Source organism: Onychostoma macrolepis, chromosome 24 (genome assembly GCF_012432095.1).
Source record: "Onychostoma macrolepis isolate SWU-2019 chromosome 24, ASM1243209v1, whole genome shotgun sequence".
Taxonomy (NCBI): Eukaryota; Metazoa; Chordata; class Actinopteri; order Cypriniformes; family Cyprinidae; genus Onychostoma; species Onychostoma macrolepis.
The window spans coordinates 1,212,314-1,234,559 of NC_081178.1; the positions used below are offsets into that span (position 1 = coordinate 1,212,314).

Here is a 22,246-nt window from a genome sequence, read left to right on the forward strand (position 1 = left end):
TTGGTGTATATTGAAAATGTATTAGGTTTAATAGAAGGATAATAATTTTGATGCATGTATTATTCCAATGAATTTTATTTTATTTTATTTTATTTTATTTTATTTTATTTTATTTTATTTTATTTTATTTTATTTTATTTTATTTTATTTTATTTTATTTTATTTTATTTTATTTTATTTTATTTTATTTTATTTTATTTTATTTTGGTCCCACCACAATTCATTAATTTTCTATGGATATTTTTTATTTTTTTAATTAACGAACGGTTGTTATGTACACTCTGGCATTTGTGGGTATAAATTTGTATATTTTTGTATACTGTTGTTTTAAAAATAAAAAATACTTGATTAATTTGATTTTTATTAATGAATGTGAGCTAATATATACCATATATATATATATATATATATATATATATATATATATATATATTACAGAGAGATCAATATTTATTTGATATAAATAATACTGTTACCTAAGTTACACAGATGGATTGTGTTTGCATTATATACACTGAAAAAGCTGGTGTAAGATTTATTTTGAAAAAAACTTTCACTCAGAAATTGCTAGTAATTATCACAAATTACAAAGAAACGGCGAGTAACACATTGAATTTAACAAGAAATGTTGAAGTTGAAAGACTGAAAACATGCTCCAATAATCATTTTTTTATTTACAACTTCAAAAAATGTTTTTGTAAATGTACATCAACTATTGATCTGACAATTAGTGATTGTGCAAACTATGCAAACGAACAATTAGTTACATGATGCAAATGCATGATGCAAATGTTGCTTTTGTTTTCAGCTCATTTTGGTCACTACAGAATACTACTGGTGTAAAAAAAAAAAAAGTGTATTGATGTGAATTAATGTTAAACAGTAAACGCTATGGGATGCAAAACAATTTCAAGTTGTTTATTTTGTTTAAAAATCTTATAAATGTGTGAGGTGGCACGAGCGGTAAAAAGCACACGGTATTCATACAAATACTTCAGCTAAAATAATGTTATTTTTAAATAATGTCTAAGTTAATACTTGTTCAAAACAATCACTTTAGCAAAGTTTGCACTATTTTCTGCTTATCTTGAAAAATAAAAGAATAATGTTTTGTTCAATAAATGTACTGTGATTAAAATATGTTAATATAAAAATATATTTTAAAATACAGAAACAAAATTATTTTAATAAGTAAAGATTCTGAAAGTATTGAAGGAGATCCAATAATAATTGAATATATATTTACAGTAGTAACAACAAATGATATTTTATTGTATGAAATGATTAATATCATGTTTTTAAATATGATGGTTTCATTCTAAACATGGTGATTATCTCTAATATGGACACCCAACATAATATATGATATTCACCATCTGAATCTAACAATGTCATGTCAACAAATGGAAAAGTCAGCCATCTATTAATTATCATGTTAATTACGGTGCACAACAGCAGGGGCGCTTTTTACCCCAAATAACATACTTTTACATATTCTTTCACTGTTTAAAAACTGTTGCTTTAATTATCTTAAACAAAACTGAAAATCATAAAGAAGACTTTTGTCTCAAAATATATGCATTAATTTGAGCGATTCTCATTTGCTACTTAAATCTACAACATTTGAAAAAACATAAAATATTAGATCAAGTAAGCACAGAATCAACTCGTGTCAAGGTTCAGACAAATTTGCAGGTGCATCTTGAAAAGCGGATGTTTTGGAAAGTGGTCGGCCACGCTTTTGTGCCATCTAGTGGTTTAGATGAAAATAACATCAAAGGTGCCTTTAGCCCTGTTGTACCCTATATGTGTGTGTTCTGTATATATTTATTATGCATACATAAATATGTAAAAAGCACTGGACGTTTCCTGGTTATTCAGTCGTATTTCCTTATTAGAGCGAGGCGTAGAGGCCCAGTCTCCTGGCCGTCTCTGATTTCCTCAGGGTTTTCTTCTGAGGAAAGGGGTAATATTTGGAGCCTGCAGGTGTGGAGCGATAACTCCCGAGACTCAGCTGATGGGACAAAACCGCCGGAGCTGAGAACTTCCTCGAGTTCTTGATCTTCAGATGAGGTTCCCCAGGGTTCGAGTCCTCAGAGAGCCGCTCTGACTCAGAGCTGGTGCTGGAGGCTTCTGTAGACGCAGCGCTGTTATTTCTCTGCTCAGTTTCTTCAGTCGTGTGTTTAATGCGGTGCAGGTCCAGATGTGAGCGCCACAGACCGCTATCAGAATCCACCACACGCTCAGACCAGGTTTCTGGTGCTTTTGTTGAAGGAGAGCGTTTGATCTGACATACGGGAACCACGTCCAATAGATTTATGCCACTTATCTCTTCATCGTTTTGTGCTGTAGATGAACACAAGCTCATTAAACACAACATCACGTGATTAAATACAAATGTAAATCATGACAATGCATTTGAAAAAGTTCCCTGCTTAAAAAAATACTTATTTAAGGCATAACTGGGGCTAGATGTCACAGAGTCAGTATCTCAGTTATGATAAATAATGTCCAATAAATAACAATAAACCACACTGACAATTAGGACAAGAGTCGGCTACTGTATATAATCACGACTGAACTGAAGTTGAACTCAGGACTAGAATATTTTACATAAATATCAAGGCGGGGCAAGTTGCCTTTGATATTTCCTTTGTTATATTTTATGAATTTTGTTACATTTTTTCCAGGGTAATAATAGTGGAAATGCTCATTATTTGTATTTGTAGCATGGCTATTTTAGTATACTATTATAGTTTTTATTCATATTTTGAATTAGTCTTTATTTTTTTAAATTTCTATTTGCATTTAAAGTTTTAATTTAAATGTTTAGTATATATATATATATATTAGTGCTGTCAAATGATTAATCGCGATTAATCACATCCAAAATAAAAGTTTTTGTTTACATAATAAATAAACACAGTACACATACACATATTATGTATATATAAATACACACACATACAGTATATATTTTGAAAATATTTATATGTATATACATGTATATATTTATATTATTATACTTTATATTATATAAAAATATATTTAATATATAAACGTAATATATTTTTCTTAAATATATACATGCATGTGTTTATGTATTTATATATGTAATAAATATACATAGTACACACTGACATATTATGTAAACAAAAACATTTATTTTTATGTGATTAATCACAATTAATTGTTTGACAATCATTTGATATATATATATATATATATATATATATATATATATATATATATATATAAAACAACTAATATATTTAAGTTTTATTATTTTAGTATATCAAGATAAATGAAAATGAGAAATGTTGCCTTGGCAACTATCTCAGTCAAAATAAGTTTAATTTTATTTTTAAATATTTTATTTTACTTTAGTCAAGATTTATTTTAATTCAAAGTAACACAAATTATTTATGATTTTAGATTGACTTTAAAGAAAAAAAAATTCAGTCCATGAGTAAAATGTGTGACAAAACTTTAAAATACATTTTGCTGTGTTTAACAATAAATGTAACTGATTTAAATGCAATACATATTAACTACAAAACATGTAACTCACAATAGGATGATTAATTAATGCAATTATTCATGACCTTCCATTGTTTTTGGAAAATATACATCTAATCCAAGCTAACAAAACTATGTTTTGCTAATGATTTTTATTTCTGTTCTCTGAACGTTCAAAAACATTTTAAAAACATTATTCTTTTGTTATGTGAACTTTAGAGAAACATTACATATGCCTATAAAATTTTGTCTATTAAAATGTTTCAGAAAAACATTCCATGAATGATGTATAAATAACATTTTTGAGAACGTTATTAAATCCCACAAACACTCCAGTGAAAGAATGTTAGTTCATAACTTTGAGAGAACCTTCTGAGAACGTTTCCTGTTCGCTGGATTCTTTGATGAATTCTAGAGTCTAAACTTCACTTACAAACCCAAACATGATTTCTTACCTTTCCTGAAGCATATGACTTGAGTTTGGCGTCTCTGTTTCTCTCTGATGGAGCTGTATTGCTCTTCTAAGAGCTCGATGTCCATCCTGACGCTGCTCTGGTCCTCCTCTTCTGTCCTGATCTCTCCCCACACGTCTGCACACGCCAGATATGAGCAACAGCACAGCCACATCCTGATAACATCCAGACAAATCTGCTTTTATTGCAGTATAATCATAAATGCAGCTTGATTTGTCCATCTGAAGGCTCTCGTCTCATGTGCATGTGTGCTTTGTGGGCATTGCCAACAAGAGTTGCATCAAAATGCAAACAAACGAGGGCAATTCAAGGTTGTTCTGCAGGTTGCAAAGACAAAGGCAAGAAGGAACAGTCATGCAATATTCATATTTCAATATTAGTATGTTGTGCAAAGTCAAGCTAAAATAACTATAGAAAAAAAGAGAGAGAATAAAGACATTAAAAAAATAAAACAGTGCAGTTAAACTCGTTAATCATGTAATTTGTCAGAATGTTTGCTCAGTATTGTTGATGCAATGGGTGAGGTGAACTTTCAGAAACTCAATCATTTTGTATGTTAGTTACTTTACTGTGTTGAAGCTGAAGTGTATTATTGCAGGCGAATTGCTCCCAACATTAAAATAATACAATATACAATGCAATTTTGTAATGTGTTAAAAGCAGCAATTAATATTATTGCATAAATGCAATTCACTTTCATAAAATACTGTTTAATACTATTGTATTGAGCTGAAATTGCTTGGCTGCTTTATTTTACGCATGCACATAAAAAGCTTTGTTTTTACACGTGCATGTTTAACTTCTATGCAACTTCCATGAATTGTTTCAGACATCCTTCAGCTTCCTGTTTCTAAAATGTGCTGAAAACTCCACTTCGTGCTATTATAAATACATATTTCTAAAAGGCACGGCAATAATTAAACCTGTAGCATGACGGGGTCACAGATTAAAGCTCAGTAAGTTAAGCAAACATGTTTTTTTAGGCGATGCACACACAGTTCCTTTAAGTGTACCGAACGAAGGTCTCTGTTTATATCACGTGCTCGCTGGATCGTGAATATTAATGAAGTTCGCTGACATGATTGGCTGACGGTGGCGAGTGGGCGTGACTAAGCAAGGTGAAAGAACGAATCCTGCTCTGGTGAGGGTTGCGCTTATGAATATTAATTAGGTCACATGACCGTCGCTCCAGGAAGTTAACGTTAGCGTCCTCATGAATATTCATAAGGCGAGTGTTTGCTACAGTAGCGTTTGATGGCGGGATGTTTGTGATCTAAATGGCTGCAGGAGCGGATTCTTGTTTTCTGGGGTTCGATTTCAGCACGCAACAGGTAGATAAATACTCATATCAGTGAGAGATAATGTTCCGAAGTAGTTTTATGATAGAGTACGCTTACAAACAGTGCTGTAGTGGTATAGTGAGATGGAAATATCTGATATATGCCATGATTCTGATTTGTTTACAGTGATATTTACACGATACTGTTTTGTACTTCACGGTGTGGGAGCATCGTTTTGTTTCTGAAAAATGTCCAGTGTTTTTTCTGATAGATCCATTAGTGTCAAAAAGCTAATTTAATTTTTTTTTTAATTTAGTTCTGTCTGTCTCTGTGTGAAAATCTGTGCATCAATAATAAGATTAGCTGGGTTTTTTTTTCAATGAGCTTTGGTCTTCTCTAATCTTCAATATTTGGTAACCTCTCTGTATCAACACATTCACCATTGTGATGCATTACCTAGTGCTCAAAATATGAATAAAAAAAAAAAAAAGTAATTAATTGGTGTGGGCTCTTGGACACACACAGTTTATTTAATTAATAACATAAAACTTGGGGTCAGCTCTCAGGGAATGATAAAATGTGAACCTGAATGAAATGTGAGTGGACAAATACAAAAATACCTGTGTGAATGTAAATGAAGCTGTTTTAAACACACTGTAATGCCCTGATTTTTATTTCTGAAGCTGAAAGTGGTTGCGGTTGATGGAAATCTTGAGGTGATTCTCCAGAGCAGCGTCCAGTTCGACAGCGAGCTGCCCGAGTTCAGGTAACGTCACTATTATATTAATATTGCTATATTTATACTGTTCAGGGTTCCCACACCTTTTGGTCAAGTAATTTCAATGATTTTTGGATAAGAAATTATGTTTAATAATTTATGCAAATTAAGCAATTTATGGCCAATAAATTATTTTAGAGCAAAAAAAACAAACAAAAAACTTGTATATATATATATACTTCAAAAATAAAAATAAAAATAAAAAAAGAAATGCATGTTCATTATACAATATATTTTGTATAAAAGTTTTAAATATTTAAAATACACAAAAATGTGAAAAAAAATATTCACTAATACAGATGTTTTAATATATTTGTATAAATAAAATGTATTTGATATACTATGATTATATTGTATAGGATTCCCACACTTTTAAAGCAATTCTCATGATTTCTGGATAATGAATTATTAGTGCTGTCAAATAATTAATTACATATAAAATATATATGTGTGTGTACTGTTTATATATATTATGTGTATATATAAATACAAACACATGCATGTATATAAGAAAAATATATTTCAGATTTCAAATTTGTAATGTTTATATATGAAATATATTTAAATATAATATAAATTATATTAATATAAATACATAGATGTAAATACATGTAAATATTTTAAAAATATATACTGTATGTTTGTGCTTTTATATGTATATGTAATAAATATACACAGTACACAAACATATATTATGTAAATAAAAACTTATTTTGGATGCGATTACTCGTTTGACACCTCTATGAATTATTAATAATAACTCCCAAAGAGCAATTTCTAGCCAATAAAGCATTTTTAGGGCTGAGCATAATTAGAAAAATGTATATCCATCGACTGACTTTTTCGAATAGTTTTCGAATTTTAATATTCTCTAATTATTATTTCATTTGAAAATGAATTCTTTTTGTCTCGTTGTGTTTTGGTCAGGACTCGTGGAGGAGTTCATATCCACGATGATAAACTGACGGTCACGTCTCCAGCGCTCATGTGGGTGAAGGTAAAGCTCATTCATCCCATCAATTCTCTCATAATTCACCATACCTGCAGAAAAAGCACCAATTACTACTAGATATATATATATATAGTATATAAAGTGGCAGTGCATAGTGTGTCATGTGTAATGTTTTGTTTTGGCAATTATAAAATGGAAAGTATATCAATGCATATCATTATTAATTAAGCAATCTTTGTGCTGTAAATTGTATTTATTAACGTGATCTGTAACTGTGTGAGTGCAGGCGCTGGATGTTCTTCTGGAGAAGATGAGAAACACTGGTTTTGATTTCTCTCGGGTCAAAGCCATCTCAGGCAGTGGACAGGTGACTTTTAGCATTTATTTATTATTATTTATGTATTAACATATGCTATTTGACTGTTCGAAATTAATTGTGTTTTGTGCTGATTTATTTATTTTTTTTGGAACAGGATTTTTTAAATGTGAATTTTGAGCATTTATTTTTTGTGGATAATTTTTTTAAACCTGGTTAAATGTGTAAAATAGAGCTAGTCTGTTCGCTAGCTGAGAGTATAATCAAATTAGCAAAACTTCTTATTAATTTGACGTTTATGGGAAGACAGTTGTTTAGAACTTTGAGTCCCAGCAAAAACACTAGTCTATATATTTTCAGGTATATTTTTAAAAAATATTTCAAAATACACATAAATGCCCAAAATGTACACTGTAAAAAGTGCTAAGTTGACTTAACTTAAAAAAATTGAGGATACCTGTTGCCTTAAAATTTTTAAGTAAATGATAATTAAAAAATAATAAGTTAAGTGAATTGTCAAGTTTTTGTTAAATGATTATTTACTTCATAATTTTAAGGGTTTCCTCAATTTTTTTTAAGTTAAGTCAACTTAGCACTTTTTACAGTGTATTTAGCTGATATAGATATTAAAACATATTAATAAAATTATATATACATGCAAATATAAATGACATTTGAAGCTTTAAACTAAATATATTTTACATTTATAAAATATATTTTCTCAGTATATTTTGCATGCATGTTTATCGCATGTGGTGTATAAAAAGCAGGAGAAAAAATACACACACACACATATTTATTGTGTATTTATTTATATATTTTTTTGGCATATGGAGTTTATACTGTAGCTTTGAGTTTGTTCTTGCAGATTCAGTTTGGGTCTGTATGTTAATGCTTCCTTGCATTGATGTGATGTGTGTGTTTCAGCAACATGGCAGTGTGTTCTGGAGGAAGGGTGCGAGACTAACCCTGAATCATCTGAACCCGCAGAAGCATCTGCACCATCAGTTACAGGTGACAACAGCATCAGTGCATAAACACAGCAGTTTCTCTGAACAGAGACTCTTCTCTCTGTCCTTATGTCCTCTGTCACACTGTTTGCTGAGAGTCTAACGTCCAGCGTTAATGGTTAATACTTCACCTGATGTGTGACAGAAGCTGATTCATGGAGTATCTGCTTGAACAGGGCAGCAGAAAACATGATATCATGCATGCACCTGTGGAAGTGCGAGCATAAAATGCACTCGTAACATACGAATGTTATGCATTTTATAGTTGTATCACGTGCGTACTGCTTCTATATGTTGATGTTTATCTGTATACTCAGTGGGTTGTGTGTGTAGGAGTGTTTTGCGGTGCAGGACAGTCCGGTTTGGATGGACTCGAGTACATCAGATCAGTGTCAGTGTCTGGAGGCGTCAGTAGGTGGCGCTCAACGCCTCGCAGACATCACCGGCTCACGAGCGTATGAGGTGCGTTTAACCTCGTCATGACCTAAAACACCTACAAATAAATGAATAATTACTTAAGTTCAGAGTCTCTTAATGTTTTGTATGTTTGTTCAACAGCGCTTCACTGGAAATCAGATTGCCAAGATTTATCACTCAAAGCCGAATGAATTCAGTGAGACGGAGGTGAAACTCAATATTCATATAAATGTCTGATCAATAAAATGCTCTCTAGATCACCTAAAAGCTGTTTAAAAATATATGGGATAATAATAATTATCCCAAATTCATGTTTCAGTAGAAAATAAATCAACACAAAACTTTGCACTTCAAGCCATTTCATGGGGTCTTTAAGACCAGTTCAGCAATTAACATATGTATATATTTAAATTGATATAATTGATAATTTTATTTATATATATATATATATATATATATATATATATATATATATATATATATATATATATATATATATATATATATATATATATATATATAAATATAAATAATAATATTATTATTATTATTATTGAATATTATGTAATCAAAAATACAATTATATTAAATTATGAATTATTAAATAATATATATTTATAATAATATATAGAATTTATATAAATGAAAACATTACAATTTTTATTACCTATGTTATACAAAATATTTAAAAACAATTACTATAGATTTTAAAACAATGATTTAAAAAAATAATTATTTATTTTATTTTTAGTTCAGATATAATAAGAAATGAGTGCTTTGGTATTTTCTTTCCCGAATTCATATTTCTGTGGGAAATTAATCAACACTAATAAACCTTGCTTGTCAAACCCTTTTATGAGGCATTCAAGTCAGATTAAAATATGAATGCATATTTAAATGTAATAAATTACTATGAAATAATTAGTATAATATCATATAAATTAATAAATTAAATGTATAATAATTTACTAAATATGTATAATATTTCGCAACATTTACTAATGTTGTTTTATAATATATAAATATTAATTATGTATACTTATATAAGCAGTTAAACCAGCTGTATGGCTTCAGTAATGAATGCGTATTCATCATGAGTTGAATTCATGCGTTTATTTTGCTGAATTAAAGAGTGTTTAGTCCGCGTCAGACGCACTGAAAGCTTTCCTGCCAGTAATTAAAGCTCAGCACTAATTAGCCGTGTGAATGAACTGGTGAAACAGGCGAGCATCAATGTTTGCGTTAATAACATGTAATCTGGTTGGTTTTCAGAGAATCTCGCTGATCAGCAGCTTCGCTTCATCTCTGTTCCTGGGCGATTACGCTGCGATCGACTACAGCGACGGTACTTTCATTCATCACCGTCGCCTCAAACTGTCTTTTTGGACTAAAATGATCTTGCAGTTCTTTCACGTGTCTTTTGTTTTACCTCCTCCTCCTCTCAGATCTCAGATCGCATTTGCAATGTCAAGAAATGATGCATTATAAATAACTCGCGGATGATTTTCTATAAAACCGAGATCAGATGAAGACGGGAAGTTTGTTGTCCGTTATGAGCTGAAATATTAAGATGTGAATTATTAAGAAGCTTTTAGATGCTCCTCTGTGTCTCTGGCGTCTTTGTAATTAAACTGCATTGAAGCTCACACAGTCATATTTACATTAATATAAATTAAAATAGAAGTTCCATGTATAAATAAACATATATGCATTTTATATAAAAATGATACATAAATTCAAATAAATATTTTGTATTATGTTTTATATAATATATGTATACATTAATGATTATTAATAACATGTCTTTAAATTATTGAAATTGAAATTTTATATATATATATATATATATATATATTACAGAATTTATATAAATCAAAAATATTCTTATAGTATATATTTTAAATAAAATATATTTGTATATAATAATAATACTATTAAAATATAATATATTAATATTATATACAGTTAAAATATGCATGTATATTTAAAATAATATACACGTTAATAAGATTATAATGTTATATTTAAAAAAAATATATATATATATATATATATACATACATACATACATAATAAATATACACAGTACACACGTATATTATGTAAATTGTTAATCGTTGACGGCACTAATAATAAAAAAAAAATATATATATATGTATGTGTATATATATGTTTATACAGTTTATATAAATTCACATTTTATAGTATGTATTTAATGGATAATATTTGTTTATATTAATTATTACTATATAATGTCCAATTCAGCAATGAAAATATGTATGTATATTTAAATGTAAGATTATAATGCTGGAGCAGGAATATTAAACTGTGAAATGTTAGTAAGCTTCCAGAAGCATCTCTGTGTGCTGAAGTATCTCACGCAGTCTGATGTATATTCACTGGACGTGTTTGTGTTTATGTGAAGGTTCGGGGATGAATCTGATGGATATATTTGAGAAGCAGTGGTCTCAGGTTTGTCTGGACGCCGCAGCGCCGCAGTTAGCCCAACGCCTCGGTGACCTGACGCCGTCTACAGCCGTTCTGGTGAAATACACTGTTTTACTAATAACAATAACAATATCTTGAACATCAGATCCGTCTCAGCTGCTTCACTGTCTGTGTGTTTCCAGGGTCGTGTGTCTCTGTATTACACCGAACGCTTTGGGTTTCCAGACAGCTGTGAAGTGGTGGCCTTCACTGGAGACAATCCTGGTAAACAAAGCCTTTCTGTCACAGTCAGTCTAAAGCACGGAGCAGGAGGATATTATTCTGAAAACGTGATTTTACAGTCATTCTTTCTGACTGTAGATGGCAGCAGAAGCACGTGAATGCAGTCTTTGCTTTGAGACTCAATATATACTGTATGTACATATACATATGTATATTTAAATTAATATCAGTTTTAAAATAATTGTTATAAATAATTCAATTCAAATAAGTTTTTAAATACATAGCATATATTTTATATTATGTATTTTACATAAAACATTTGTATGTTTAATAAATGGTATAAAATGAATGTAATTGTAAGTCCTGTAACTAAGTAAACTGCTTTGTGTGTATGTATATATATATATATATACGCACGCATACGCACGCATACGCACACACACACACACACACACACATACATACATACATACATACATACATACATACATGTACAGACACACACACACACACACACACACACACACACATGCATATAAATGTGTAGAATTTATATAAATTTGTAATAATTTATAGAATTTATATTACCTAAAACTTTTTAAAATTTTAATAGTGTATTTTTTTTTATAAATTATAAAACACTGCAACGTGTATTTAAATTAACATAAATTATAATTATGCATATAATGTATTTATATTTAATTTATGGAATTTAAAGTAAATTAAGTAAACTTTATTTTATATAATATTTTAGATAAATATATCTTTATGAAAATGAAAGGCAAGAATACGTATGAGTGTATTTAAATTTATATAAATTATAATATAATTCTATGGGTTATTTACAATTAATGAATAAATTCACATTTATTTTATATATAAAATATTTGTATATAATATTAATAATAATTATTATAAAATTTAAAGTAATTTTTTTTTCTTTGTAAAATACTTGTTGAATATATACATGTTAATTTTAATTAATTATAAATATAATATATTTAAAGTAATATAAGTTATATAATCGTCATACTCCGAAGCAGATGAGAGATCTGTAATTTATTCATGTAGGTGGAGGCCATGTTTTATGAAGCGGCTAATAAATGACGATGATGCATCTCAGCTGACAGCGTACGTTTCCATTTTGCCATAAAGTGCTGAAATGGGTTTTCCTGAAGTATTGATATTAGTATTCAGGGATCATTTTTCCCGGCTGCTGAAGCTCCTGTTAGCAGGTGATTTATTGAATGTTTTTTCCTGCAAGGCCTTCAGGATCACCGCTGACCGCCTGACGTTAAACTACAGCGATGAAAACATGTAAAAACCCTCGTTCTGTACCTGTGTGTTCAGCATTAACAGCCTCCTCCAAAACCAGATCACATTCTTCCTGATGCTTCGTAATATATCAGAGACATCTTTATTAGGTTTCTGACGTCCTTCAAGACTTCCTCTCTGTTTAGAGACCTTTTATTTGTCTGATTTAATAATCAGAAATGTTTTTGTTTCAGGATCTCTGGCTGGTATGAGGCTACAGGAGGGAGATCTAGCGGTGAGTGACGTATTAATACACATATAAAACTGCAAAAGCATTTTTATGAATCAAGGATGCATTGAATTGATCAAAAGTGTCAGTAAAGACATTTATAATGTTACAAAAGATTTCTATTTCAAATAAATACTGTTCTTTTGAACTTTCTATTCATCTGTGAATCCTGAAAAATAAAATGCATCACAGTTTTCACAAAAATATTGTGTTTTCAACATTGATAATAATCAGAAATGTTTGTTGAGCAGCAAATCAGTATATTAGAATGATTTCTGAAGATCATGTGACACTGAAGACTGCAGTAATGATGCTGAAAATACAGCTGCGCATCACAGAAATACATTACAGTTTAACACATATTCACATAGAAAACAGCTGTTTTATATTAGAATAATATTTCACAATTTTACTGTATTCTTGATCAAATAAAAGCAGCCTTGCTGAGCAGAAGAGACGTCTTTCTAAAACATTAAAAAGCTTACTGACCCCAAACTTTTGGACGCTAATGTTATTGTTATTTATGATAAGAAATATATAAGGTTTTATTGCTTATAACTTAAAAAATATATATGCATGTATATTCTATTCACCTACTGGTGAAAATTATATTTGTGCTAAACCTGCTCTTTATATTATATATTTTTTGTAGTTACCTGAAACTAAACTAAAACCATAAAAAAACCCCCGAAAAAAACAAACAAACATTTTCACTGCTTGAAATTAAATAAACTTTAACTGACATAAAATAAAATTTTATATATTTAATATATATTTCAATGTTATATACTTTAATAGTATTTCTTAGATATGTACTTGGATATTACATTATTTAACATTTCACATTTTAATTTATTTTAACTTGGAAGTACTGTGATAACTAAAACAAAAACTAAATTAAAAATGTGTGTATATATGTGTATATATATGTATATATATATCTAAAATGAAAATAACACTTAATCTTAATCACTCTGTCCATGTTTTTATTTATTTATTTTTTACATTTTTAGCCCTGTAATTGCCTTCTGCGTTTATATTTCTAAAATGAAATGGTGTAATTAGTGAGATATGCAGTATATGCTCTGTGAGTGATGAACGTATGATCCAGACATCAAAGCTGCGCTGTATAAACGCTGGATTCTGTGTGTAATCATCTCACGACACGCGTGTGTTTAACATGCTAAAGAAGCAGCTTTGATCCGCTCTTCGACTCGTCATTTCAGCCGCTTTCATCCCTCTGCGTTTGAATGAATGTTAGCACAGACGCTTGTGCTTGTTTGCATTAGAGTCAGTGTTTGCTCTGCTTTTTGCTGGAAATTGTTCAGGTTGTTCGAGAGCACACGGAAACATAACCCAGAAACTGCCTAAAATTTTCAGTGCATTTTTTTTTTCAGTAAAGTTGTATAAATGTTAGGACAAAACATTCTTAAAGTAATTTTTATGTAATGTTCTTTTAGCCTTGTTAATATTTGATGTGCGTTGTCATAACAATGAGAGAGAACCTTCTGAGAACATTCTCTGAACATCCTTATGATGTTATTTGTACTTGATAAATGTTCTTGTAACGTTGAGAAAACATTCTTAAAAATAAACATTCAAATAACGTTATAGTTTTGGGTGAAAATAGAGTTAGTAGAATTTTGCAAAACACGTTTTGGGAACCTTTAAATAAAATTATAATAAGGACAAGAAAATTGGTCATTTGAACAGACTTGGAATGTTCAAGTAATATTATTTTGGGTAAAAATAAAGTTAAAAATAAATGTTCAAATAAAGTTAAATTTTAGGTGAAAATAAAAGTTAACGGAATGTTATAAGACACTTTTTGTAACCTTTAAATAATGTTTTAGTCATGAAATAAAAATTTTGGACATTTTGTGAATGTTTTAGAATGTTTAAAAAAAAATGTTCAAATTGGGTAAAAATAAAGTTAGTAATAATTCTAAATAAATATTACAAAATAATGTTGTATTGTGGGTGAAAATAATGGTAGTAGAATGTTGCAAAAATGTTTTATGAACCTTTAAATAACATTATAATAATTCTTAGAATATTCAAAATAAACGTTCAAATAATGCTTTATTTTAGGTGAAAATAAAAGTTATGAATGTTGTAAGACACTTTTTGTAACCTTTGAATAATGTTCTAATTATGAAAAGAAAACTGGACATTTTAATTTGCTTAGAATATTAAAAATAAACATTAAAAATAATGTCGTATTGTGGGTGAAAACAAAGTTAGTAGATTGTTGCACAAATGTTTTATGAACCTTTAAATGACATTATAATAATTCTTAGAATATTAAAAATAAACGTTCAAATAATGCTTTATTTTGGGTGAAAATAGAAAGTTGTAAGAAGCATTTTTTTGTAACCTTCAACATTTTGGAAACATTTCAAAACGGTATTCGCACGCGGTCGTAATGCACACGTGTTCGCGGGGGTCTGTGTTTGGTGTTTGTGATGTAGTTCTGGTTTCTGCAGGTGAGTTTGGGAACCAGCGATACGGTTTTCCTGTGGATCCGGGACCCCAGACCCAGCATCGAGGGCCACATCTTCTGTAACCCGGTGGACTGCAGCGCCTACATGGCTTTGATATGGTAAAACACACAGTTACCGGTGTAAACCGTAGCTTACTGTCAGACAGAACATATACTGACTCACCAGAGCACTGCTTACTGTGAGATACGCTTGTTTTATTCTTTCAAAAATGGTCAAGATTTTATTTCATTGATTATAATTCACATTAAAATGTGAATAAAAAAGGAAATTAGAAATTTTCTTAATGTAAAGAAAATTAAGATTTAAAAAAAAAAAAAAAAATGAGTCGTATTGCATTTAATTAAAACATCAAGATTTTTTTTTTACTTTTTTTGCATTTTTTTTGCAAATTTTCCTCAAGTCTTTTTACTTTAATGAAAAGTATTGGTTGTGTTGCATTTAATTTATTTTTATTTAAATTGTAAAAAATTGTTTATATTGTAATAGAGTAAATATAAAATAAATAGTGAATAAATGGAAACATTTTTATTTTTATTTTGATGTGAAATATAACAAGTTCAGATAAAACACTTATGCTGTCTTTACTATTTTTGTTTATATAATAATAAAAATGAAAGTATTCGTTGTATTGCATTTAATTAGTAAATAGAAAATAAATAGTAAATAAATAGAAATTAGTCATGAATATCATGAAAAATCTGAACGCATTACAATAATAAGAAACTGAGGGCAATAATTTAAGCAAAATATATTTATATTAAAATTGTATTAATTTTTTTTTCTTTTTATTTTGATGTGAAATATAAGTTCAGATAAAACACTTATGTCTTACATTTTTATTATTATGTCAACAAAAAATAGTTTTTGTTGTATTGCATTTCATTTATTCAGATTTAAATAAATAATTGTATAATCATTTTTTATCACGATAGAGTAAATAAATAGAAAATAGAGCAAATAGAGACATGAAAATTATGAAAAATTTGAACACATTACAGTAATAAGAAATTGAGGACATAAAAAAACATAACAAACATAAAAAAGAGGCTTAATTTTCTTTAATTTAAATAATTAATTTATAATGAGAAAAATTAGGTAATATAAAGAAAATCTTAAATATTATTTAAATGTTTGTAAATTGTTTGTAGTACTTTGATTTATTCTAATTTGATATAAAAATTGTAACAGTTTAGAGAGATTTAGAAAAAATTAAAAAGTAAAGCATCTGATTTATTACAGTAATGGGAAATTAAGGGTAAATGGTTTTAACGGTGCTAAAAAGAGGATTTAATATATTTAATATATTTATATAATTGAAATTAAATCGTATATTTTCTTACCGTAATTTTTATATTGTATGTTTTTGGTCTAGATTTTGGGGTTAAATACGACTTATTTTTATATTGTATGTTTTTGGTATAGATTTTGAGGTTAAATACGACTTTTCTCTGTGAGATTTTGCCAACTAGAAGATCCTGTGAAGTTAAGTTTGATGTCGTGTCATAATTAAGTGATTTCTGTGTGGTTTTCGCTCTTTAGAAAACACGTTTGGCACGTTTGAGAAAGAAAAGAGAGAGTCTGTGTAAATATTGTGCTCTTTTTGAGACTCTCGACTGACCTTGGTGAATTTTTAAGAGTTATTTCAGTGTTTTTCTTTACTTAAACTCATACTGTTTTTCATAAACTCATACTGTTCTGTTTTTTTTCTCTCGCAGCTTTAAAAACGGCTCTTTCACGCGAGAGCGGATCCGTGATGAATGTGCTGGAGGATCATGGGAGCGTTTCTCCAGCGCTTTGAGATCCACACCGATGGGAAACAATGGAAATTTAGGTGATTAAATATTCGAGATACCAGGGTTATTATGTTTAACTAAATCTAAAATAAAAAAAATAAAAAATTCACGCCTTGAAATAAAGACAAGTTAACTGAAATAAAATATAAAAAGTTAAACTTATTTTATTTGGTAACTAATTACCAATGCAACATTTTTCATTTCATTTAACTTAATGTTTTAAAGTAACTAAAACTACAAAAAAAAAAAAAAAAAAAAAAAATATATATATATATATATATATATATATATATATATATATATATATATATATGAATGACAAAATTATTGAAAGCATGACATTTTTATTATATTTTATTAATTTTGATAAAAAACATGTTAATTGAAGTGAAATTTAAAACTTATTTCTCATTTTTATTTTGTTTGATATACTAAAATAACTAAAACTGAAATAAAAATTTATAAAAACTATATAGACATAAAAAATGAATAAAAATGACAGAAACACACAACAAAATGTCTAAAACCAAAAAAAAGTGTTTGTTACCTCAAATAAAATGCATGTTAACTGAAATAAAATAAAATATAAAAAAACTTAAACTTATTATATTTCTCATTTTCATTTTGTTTAACTTAATGCACTAAAATACTAAAAATAAACCTAATACTAAAAACAACTGAAAATAACTATATAGGCATAAAAAAACAAAAATGACAACAACGCATAACAAACTAACTAAAACCATAAGAAACATTTAGCTACTTGAAATAAAATAAATGTTAACTGAAATTAAATGAAATGTAAAAAACTTATGTTATTTCAGCTTGTTGGCAAGGCAGCATTTCTCATTTTCATTTAGTTTAACTTGATGTACTAAAATAACTAAACCTGAAACTGAAATAAAATTATTAAAAACTATATAGACATTTATATATGCATATATAAACGTATTTAAAAACAGCAAAAATAAAAATAATAAAAACACAACACATTTACTATAACGAATTAAAATACAACTAAAAATATGAGAATATAATGTAAATAAAGTGACTGTGATTGTGTTTAATGTGAGACGTCTCCCGTGCTTCATTAATCGGTGAAGCCGTGTGTGTGTGTGTGTGTGTGTGTTTCAGGCGTGTATTTTGACGTGATGGAGATCACTCCTCCCGCCGCCGGTGTTCTCAGGTTTAACTCTGAAGGTCGAAGGGTGAGTCGCTGTAAACGAGACGCACGACTCGCTGCTGATTGATTTGCTCTTTTCAGCTTCATTTACTGCGGCTGAACAGGTTTGCAAATATTGCCTCTGATCAGATAATTGCTTAATTTGTGCTAATTGGGTCACAGTTCGGTTCACCTGCCATTAGATGCTCATTAACCCTCCAGCAGATCCACTGCCAGCGATCGCGCTCTTTCTGTGATATTTTTGCTGTTTTACCCAGAACAGCAGTGCAGACTGCGTATAGCAATAAAAATGAAAGAAAAGAGTGTGTGTGTATATATATATATATATATATATATATATATATATATATTTCTTTTTTTTTTTTTTTAGAAAAACCCCATCACAATCCAGTTTTAAATACAGTTGTTCACATTTTCAGGTCACATTTCACCCCATAAATTTTTAAGTATTATTATTATTTTTTTTTAACTTATTTTAAGACCATTAGTTGTAAAATAAAACATTACTGACAATTAAGTACATTATTTAGATTCTCTGTAATGCAACAAAACTGACTCTCACTCTCATCACTGTTTTACTTAAATTCTTTGCATAATAATAAATAAAATATAATAAAGAAGTAAATAAATTACAATTGTTTTAAATTTAAATCAGTATTACAATTTCAATAAAATATAAATAAAAATCTCTATAAAATATAAATAAAATATACAGTGAATAAATAAATATTCTATTCTTTATTTCAAATATTTAAACAGGTTTTTTTTTGCATTACAGTAATGTGAGCAAATTATCATGAAAACAATGTCTGAGTGAAAAAATCTTATTGGTCTTAAAACAAGCTTCGTTTGATTAACTCTACATTAGTTTCGAGGTGAATTAAGACCCGGGCATGTTTTTGATTGTTGTGTAGAAATGTTCTTGATGATTTCTTTATACAGTAGGCTCTTTTTTAAGGCTTGTTTTAAGCACCAGAACACAGATTTTCTATAGAGCTAGATAATCAGGTCTTCTCTGTAAAAGCTTCTTTGTTTTTTTGGAGTGTTTTGGTTCTCCGTCCTCGCGGTGTGAATCCTGTCTTTGTGTTGGCTCTCGCTCAGGTCGCTGCGTTTGAGGACGAGGTGGAAATCCGAGCTCTGATTGAAGGACAGTTCCTGGCCAAACGAGTTCATGCAGAAAAACTGGGCTACAAGATCAGTGAGTGTCTGGTGTCTCAATCATTAGTGCTGTTTCTGCAGGTCAGCCGTCTATATTACCTCGGCAAGCACACTTTAACAGCTGAATGAGTTTGTGTTGTGTCTGAATGCTCGAGTCCTTCAGAACATGCTTCACAACTCCTTGTTCAAGCTCTTGTTCTGTCCAGACTTGACTATTGCAATGCTCTCGAAGCAGGTCACAAAATCACTTTCACAGACTTTTACATTAACTGTTCCCTCCTGGTGGAGAGACCTGCCCAACTCATCTTCAAGAATCGGCTAAAAACACATCTCTTCCATCTTTATTTGACCCTCTAACTCTAGCAATCTCTATTCTAATTCTATTTTATGTATTTATTGACTTCACCCTCTAACACTTGCACTTTATTTGTTTTCTAACTGATTGTTTTTGTAAAAAAGGCTTCTAACACTAGCCTTCTCTATTCTGTATCTATCTATCTATCTATCTATCTATCTATCTATCTATCTATCTGTGTACATATACTTTTTCTATTCTCTCTCTCTATGTATATGTATGTGTACACACACACACACACACACACACATACATATACTGTATAGAGAGAGAGAATAGAAAAGTATACACACCCTTGCTACGTGTATTGTGTTAGGCTGACTGAGACTTGTTATAGCACTTGCATATCATTGCTCTTTTGTTGGTTTTGATTGCTTCTATTGTCCTCATTTGTAAGTTGCTTTGGATAAAACCTTCTGCTAAATGACTAAATGTAAATGTGTTTCTAGGGTGTATGTGACGCTCGGCTGTGTCTGCTCTGTTCTCTGTTCTCATGCTCTGATGAAGCGGGACTCACACAAACACAGTTTAATTAAACTCCCATCAGCCTCTGAGCGCCGGGATCCTCCTCTGGCTGACCTGTTAGTGGCTATGTGTGGGGAAGATCAGTCAGTCATGCTTCTGTCATGTTTAATATTCACTCATGATGATGCAGAGGCATGTGGGTTTTCACATGAATGGAGAATTTGTAGCATTTTCAGTTCTCAAGTGCCACTGGAAGTATCTTACACGTAATTCAAATAATCTTTAAAAATATATCAATTAAAATGTATAAAATAATATATTTTGTCAAATGTTTGAAGTCCAAAATAACAGCATTTATTTGAAGTAGAATTGTTTTTATAAATTCTAATGCAAATTATAAATTATGTGAATAATTTAGCACTTGTGAAGCATGTAATTTTATTATATATTATAAATGTCTTCACTGTCACTTTTGATCAATTTATAATTGGATAAAAAAATTTTGAATTCTTTGAATCGAAAATTCAAAAGAACAGCATTTATTTGAAATATATATCTATTTTTATAATTATAATATGTAAATTATATAATTTATGTTCAAGTTCTTTACTGTCACTTTTGATCAATTTAGTGCATCCTTACTAAGCATTTTTAAAATAAATTATCACTTTTATTTATCAAGGATGCATTAAATTGATCAAAAGTGCCAGTAAAGGCATTTATAATGTTACAAAAGATTTCTATTTCAAATAAATGCTGTTCTTTTGAACTTTCTATTCATCTGTGAATCCTGAAAAATAAAATGCATCACGGTTTCCACAAAAATATTGTGCAGCACAATTGTTTTCAACATTGATAATAATCATAAATGTTTGTTGAGCAGCAAATCAGCATATTAGAATGATTTCTGAAGATCATGTGACACTGAATACTGCAGTAATGATGCTGAAAATACAGCTGCGCATCACAGAAATAAATTACAGTTTAACAGAAAACAGCAGAAACCAGCTGTTTTAAATTGTAATATTATTTCAGATTTTTTTAATGCATTTTTGATCAAACAATTGTAGCCCTGGAGAACAGAAGAGACTTCTTTCAAAAAAAAAAAAAATCCAAAAATCTTAGTCCAAACTTTTGATTGGTAGTGTATATATAAATATATATAAGTATTGAGTGTTTGCGCTCCACTAATAACGTCAGATGAAAGTTTCCTCCAGTGATATCCGTGTCTCTTGCAGCAGGATTTGACGTATATCCGCATGTTTTCTCTGTTAGCCGGAGGCGGCTTTTATCAGACAGGTTCTCTGCGGGTCGATTTGTGCTGAAGGTGTTTGCCGCGGGGCGACGGCTGAGTGAAGGTCAGCGGTGTTCAGATCATGGTTTATGCTGGACAAACGTTCTCCATCAATACTTATTAATAATGCACTCTTCTGTAGTCAACACAAACATCTCCGTGATGCAGCTGCGTCTCAATGCGTTACACATTTACATTATTGATCATTAAACAGCCACGCAGTTCATTCTGTGACCTTATGATTCTCTCTCTCTTGATTTTATTTATATATATATATAGGCGGAGATCTTACTAAATTCATCTTAGTGCTGAAGGATATTGATACTGGAATTATTTACTATCTGTTATGTATTTCAGTATCAAATATCTTGTATAAAAACATTTATTCTTTAATGAATATTTAAAAATGTGTAAATCTTAATATAGCCTAATAAACCCTCAATGCGAATTGTAATGATCAGTATGTTAATTATAAATCCAAATGGGAGGCATCACTAATTCATATTTAAATGATGCATATTTTATTTGCATTGATA

At 29.5% G+C, this 22,246-nt stretch overlaps 2 protein-coding genes across 4 annotated transcripts in view; one reads left to right on the top strand and one right to left on the bottom strand.

Moving 5' to 3' along the window:
* Nucleotides 1-601: 601 nt before the first annotated feature.
* Nucleotides 602-4,968, bottom strand: LOC131533397 (uncharacterized protein C9orf152-like). The gene is made up of 2 exons (XM_058765716.1): nt 3,975-4,968; nt 602-2,346 (listed from the first exon to the last, which is right to left on the bottom strand). The coding sequence occupies exons 1-2, from the start codon at nt 4,144-4,146 to the stop codon at nt 1,895-1,897; spliced, it is 624 nt and encodes a 207-aa protein (XP_058621699.1). The 5' UTR covers nt 4,147-4,968; the 3' UTR covers nt 602-1,894.
* A 248-nt stretch (nt 4,969-5,216) lies between these two features.
* Nucleotides 5,217-22,246, top strand: part of xylb (xylulokinase homolog (H. influenzae)) — a 33,086-nt gene continuing 16,056 nt past the window's right edge. For 2 of the 3 annotated variants that reach the window (XR_009269141.1, XM_058765849.1), the window contains exons 1-15: nt 5,217-5,323; nt 5,956-6,038; nt 6,978-7,047; nt 7,289-7,369; nt 8,246-8,332; nt 8,662-8,790; nt 8,887-8,952; nt 10,018-10,090; nt 11,171-11,289; nt 11,376-11,457; nt 12,924-12,964; nt 15,445-15,560; nt 17,178-17,293; nt 18,390-18,463; nt 19,540-19,636. Coding sequence is in view for 2 of the 3 variants with exons in the window: in XM_058765849.1 (XP_058621832.1) it covers nt 5,270-5,323; nt 5,956-6,038; nt 6,978-7,047; nt 7,289-7,369; nt 8,246-8,332; nt 8,662-8,790; nt 8,887-8,952; nt 10,018-10,090; nt 11,171-11,289; nt 11,376-11,457; nt 12,924-12,964; nt 15,445-15,560; nt 17,178-17,293; nt 18,390-18,463; nt 19,540-19,636 (1,288 nt within the window). In the remaining variant the exon portion in view is untranslated. Of the gene's footprint in view, nt 5,324-5,955; nt 6,039-6,977; nt 7,048-7,288; nt 7,370-8,245; nt 8,333-8,645; nt 8,791-8,886; nt 8,953-10,017; nt 10,091-11,170; nt 11,290-11,375; nt 11,458-12,923; nt 12,965-15,444; nt 15,561-17,177; nt 17,294-18,389; nt 18,464-19,539; nt 19,637-22,246 lie in introns of those variants that run through there. The other variant, XM_058765850.1, reaches the window with a different exon arrangement.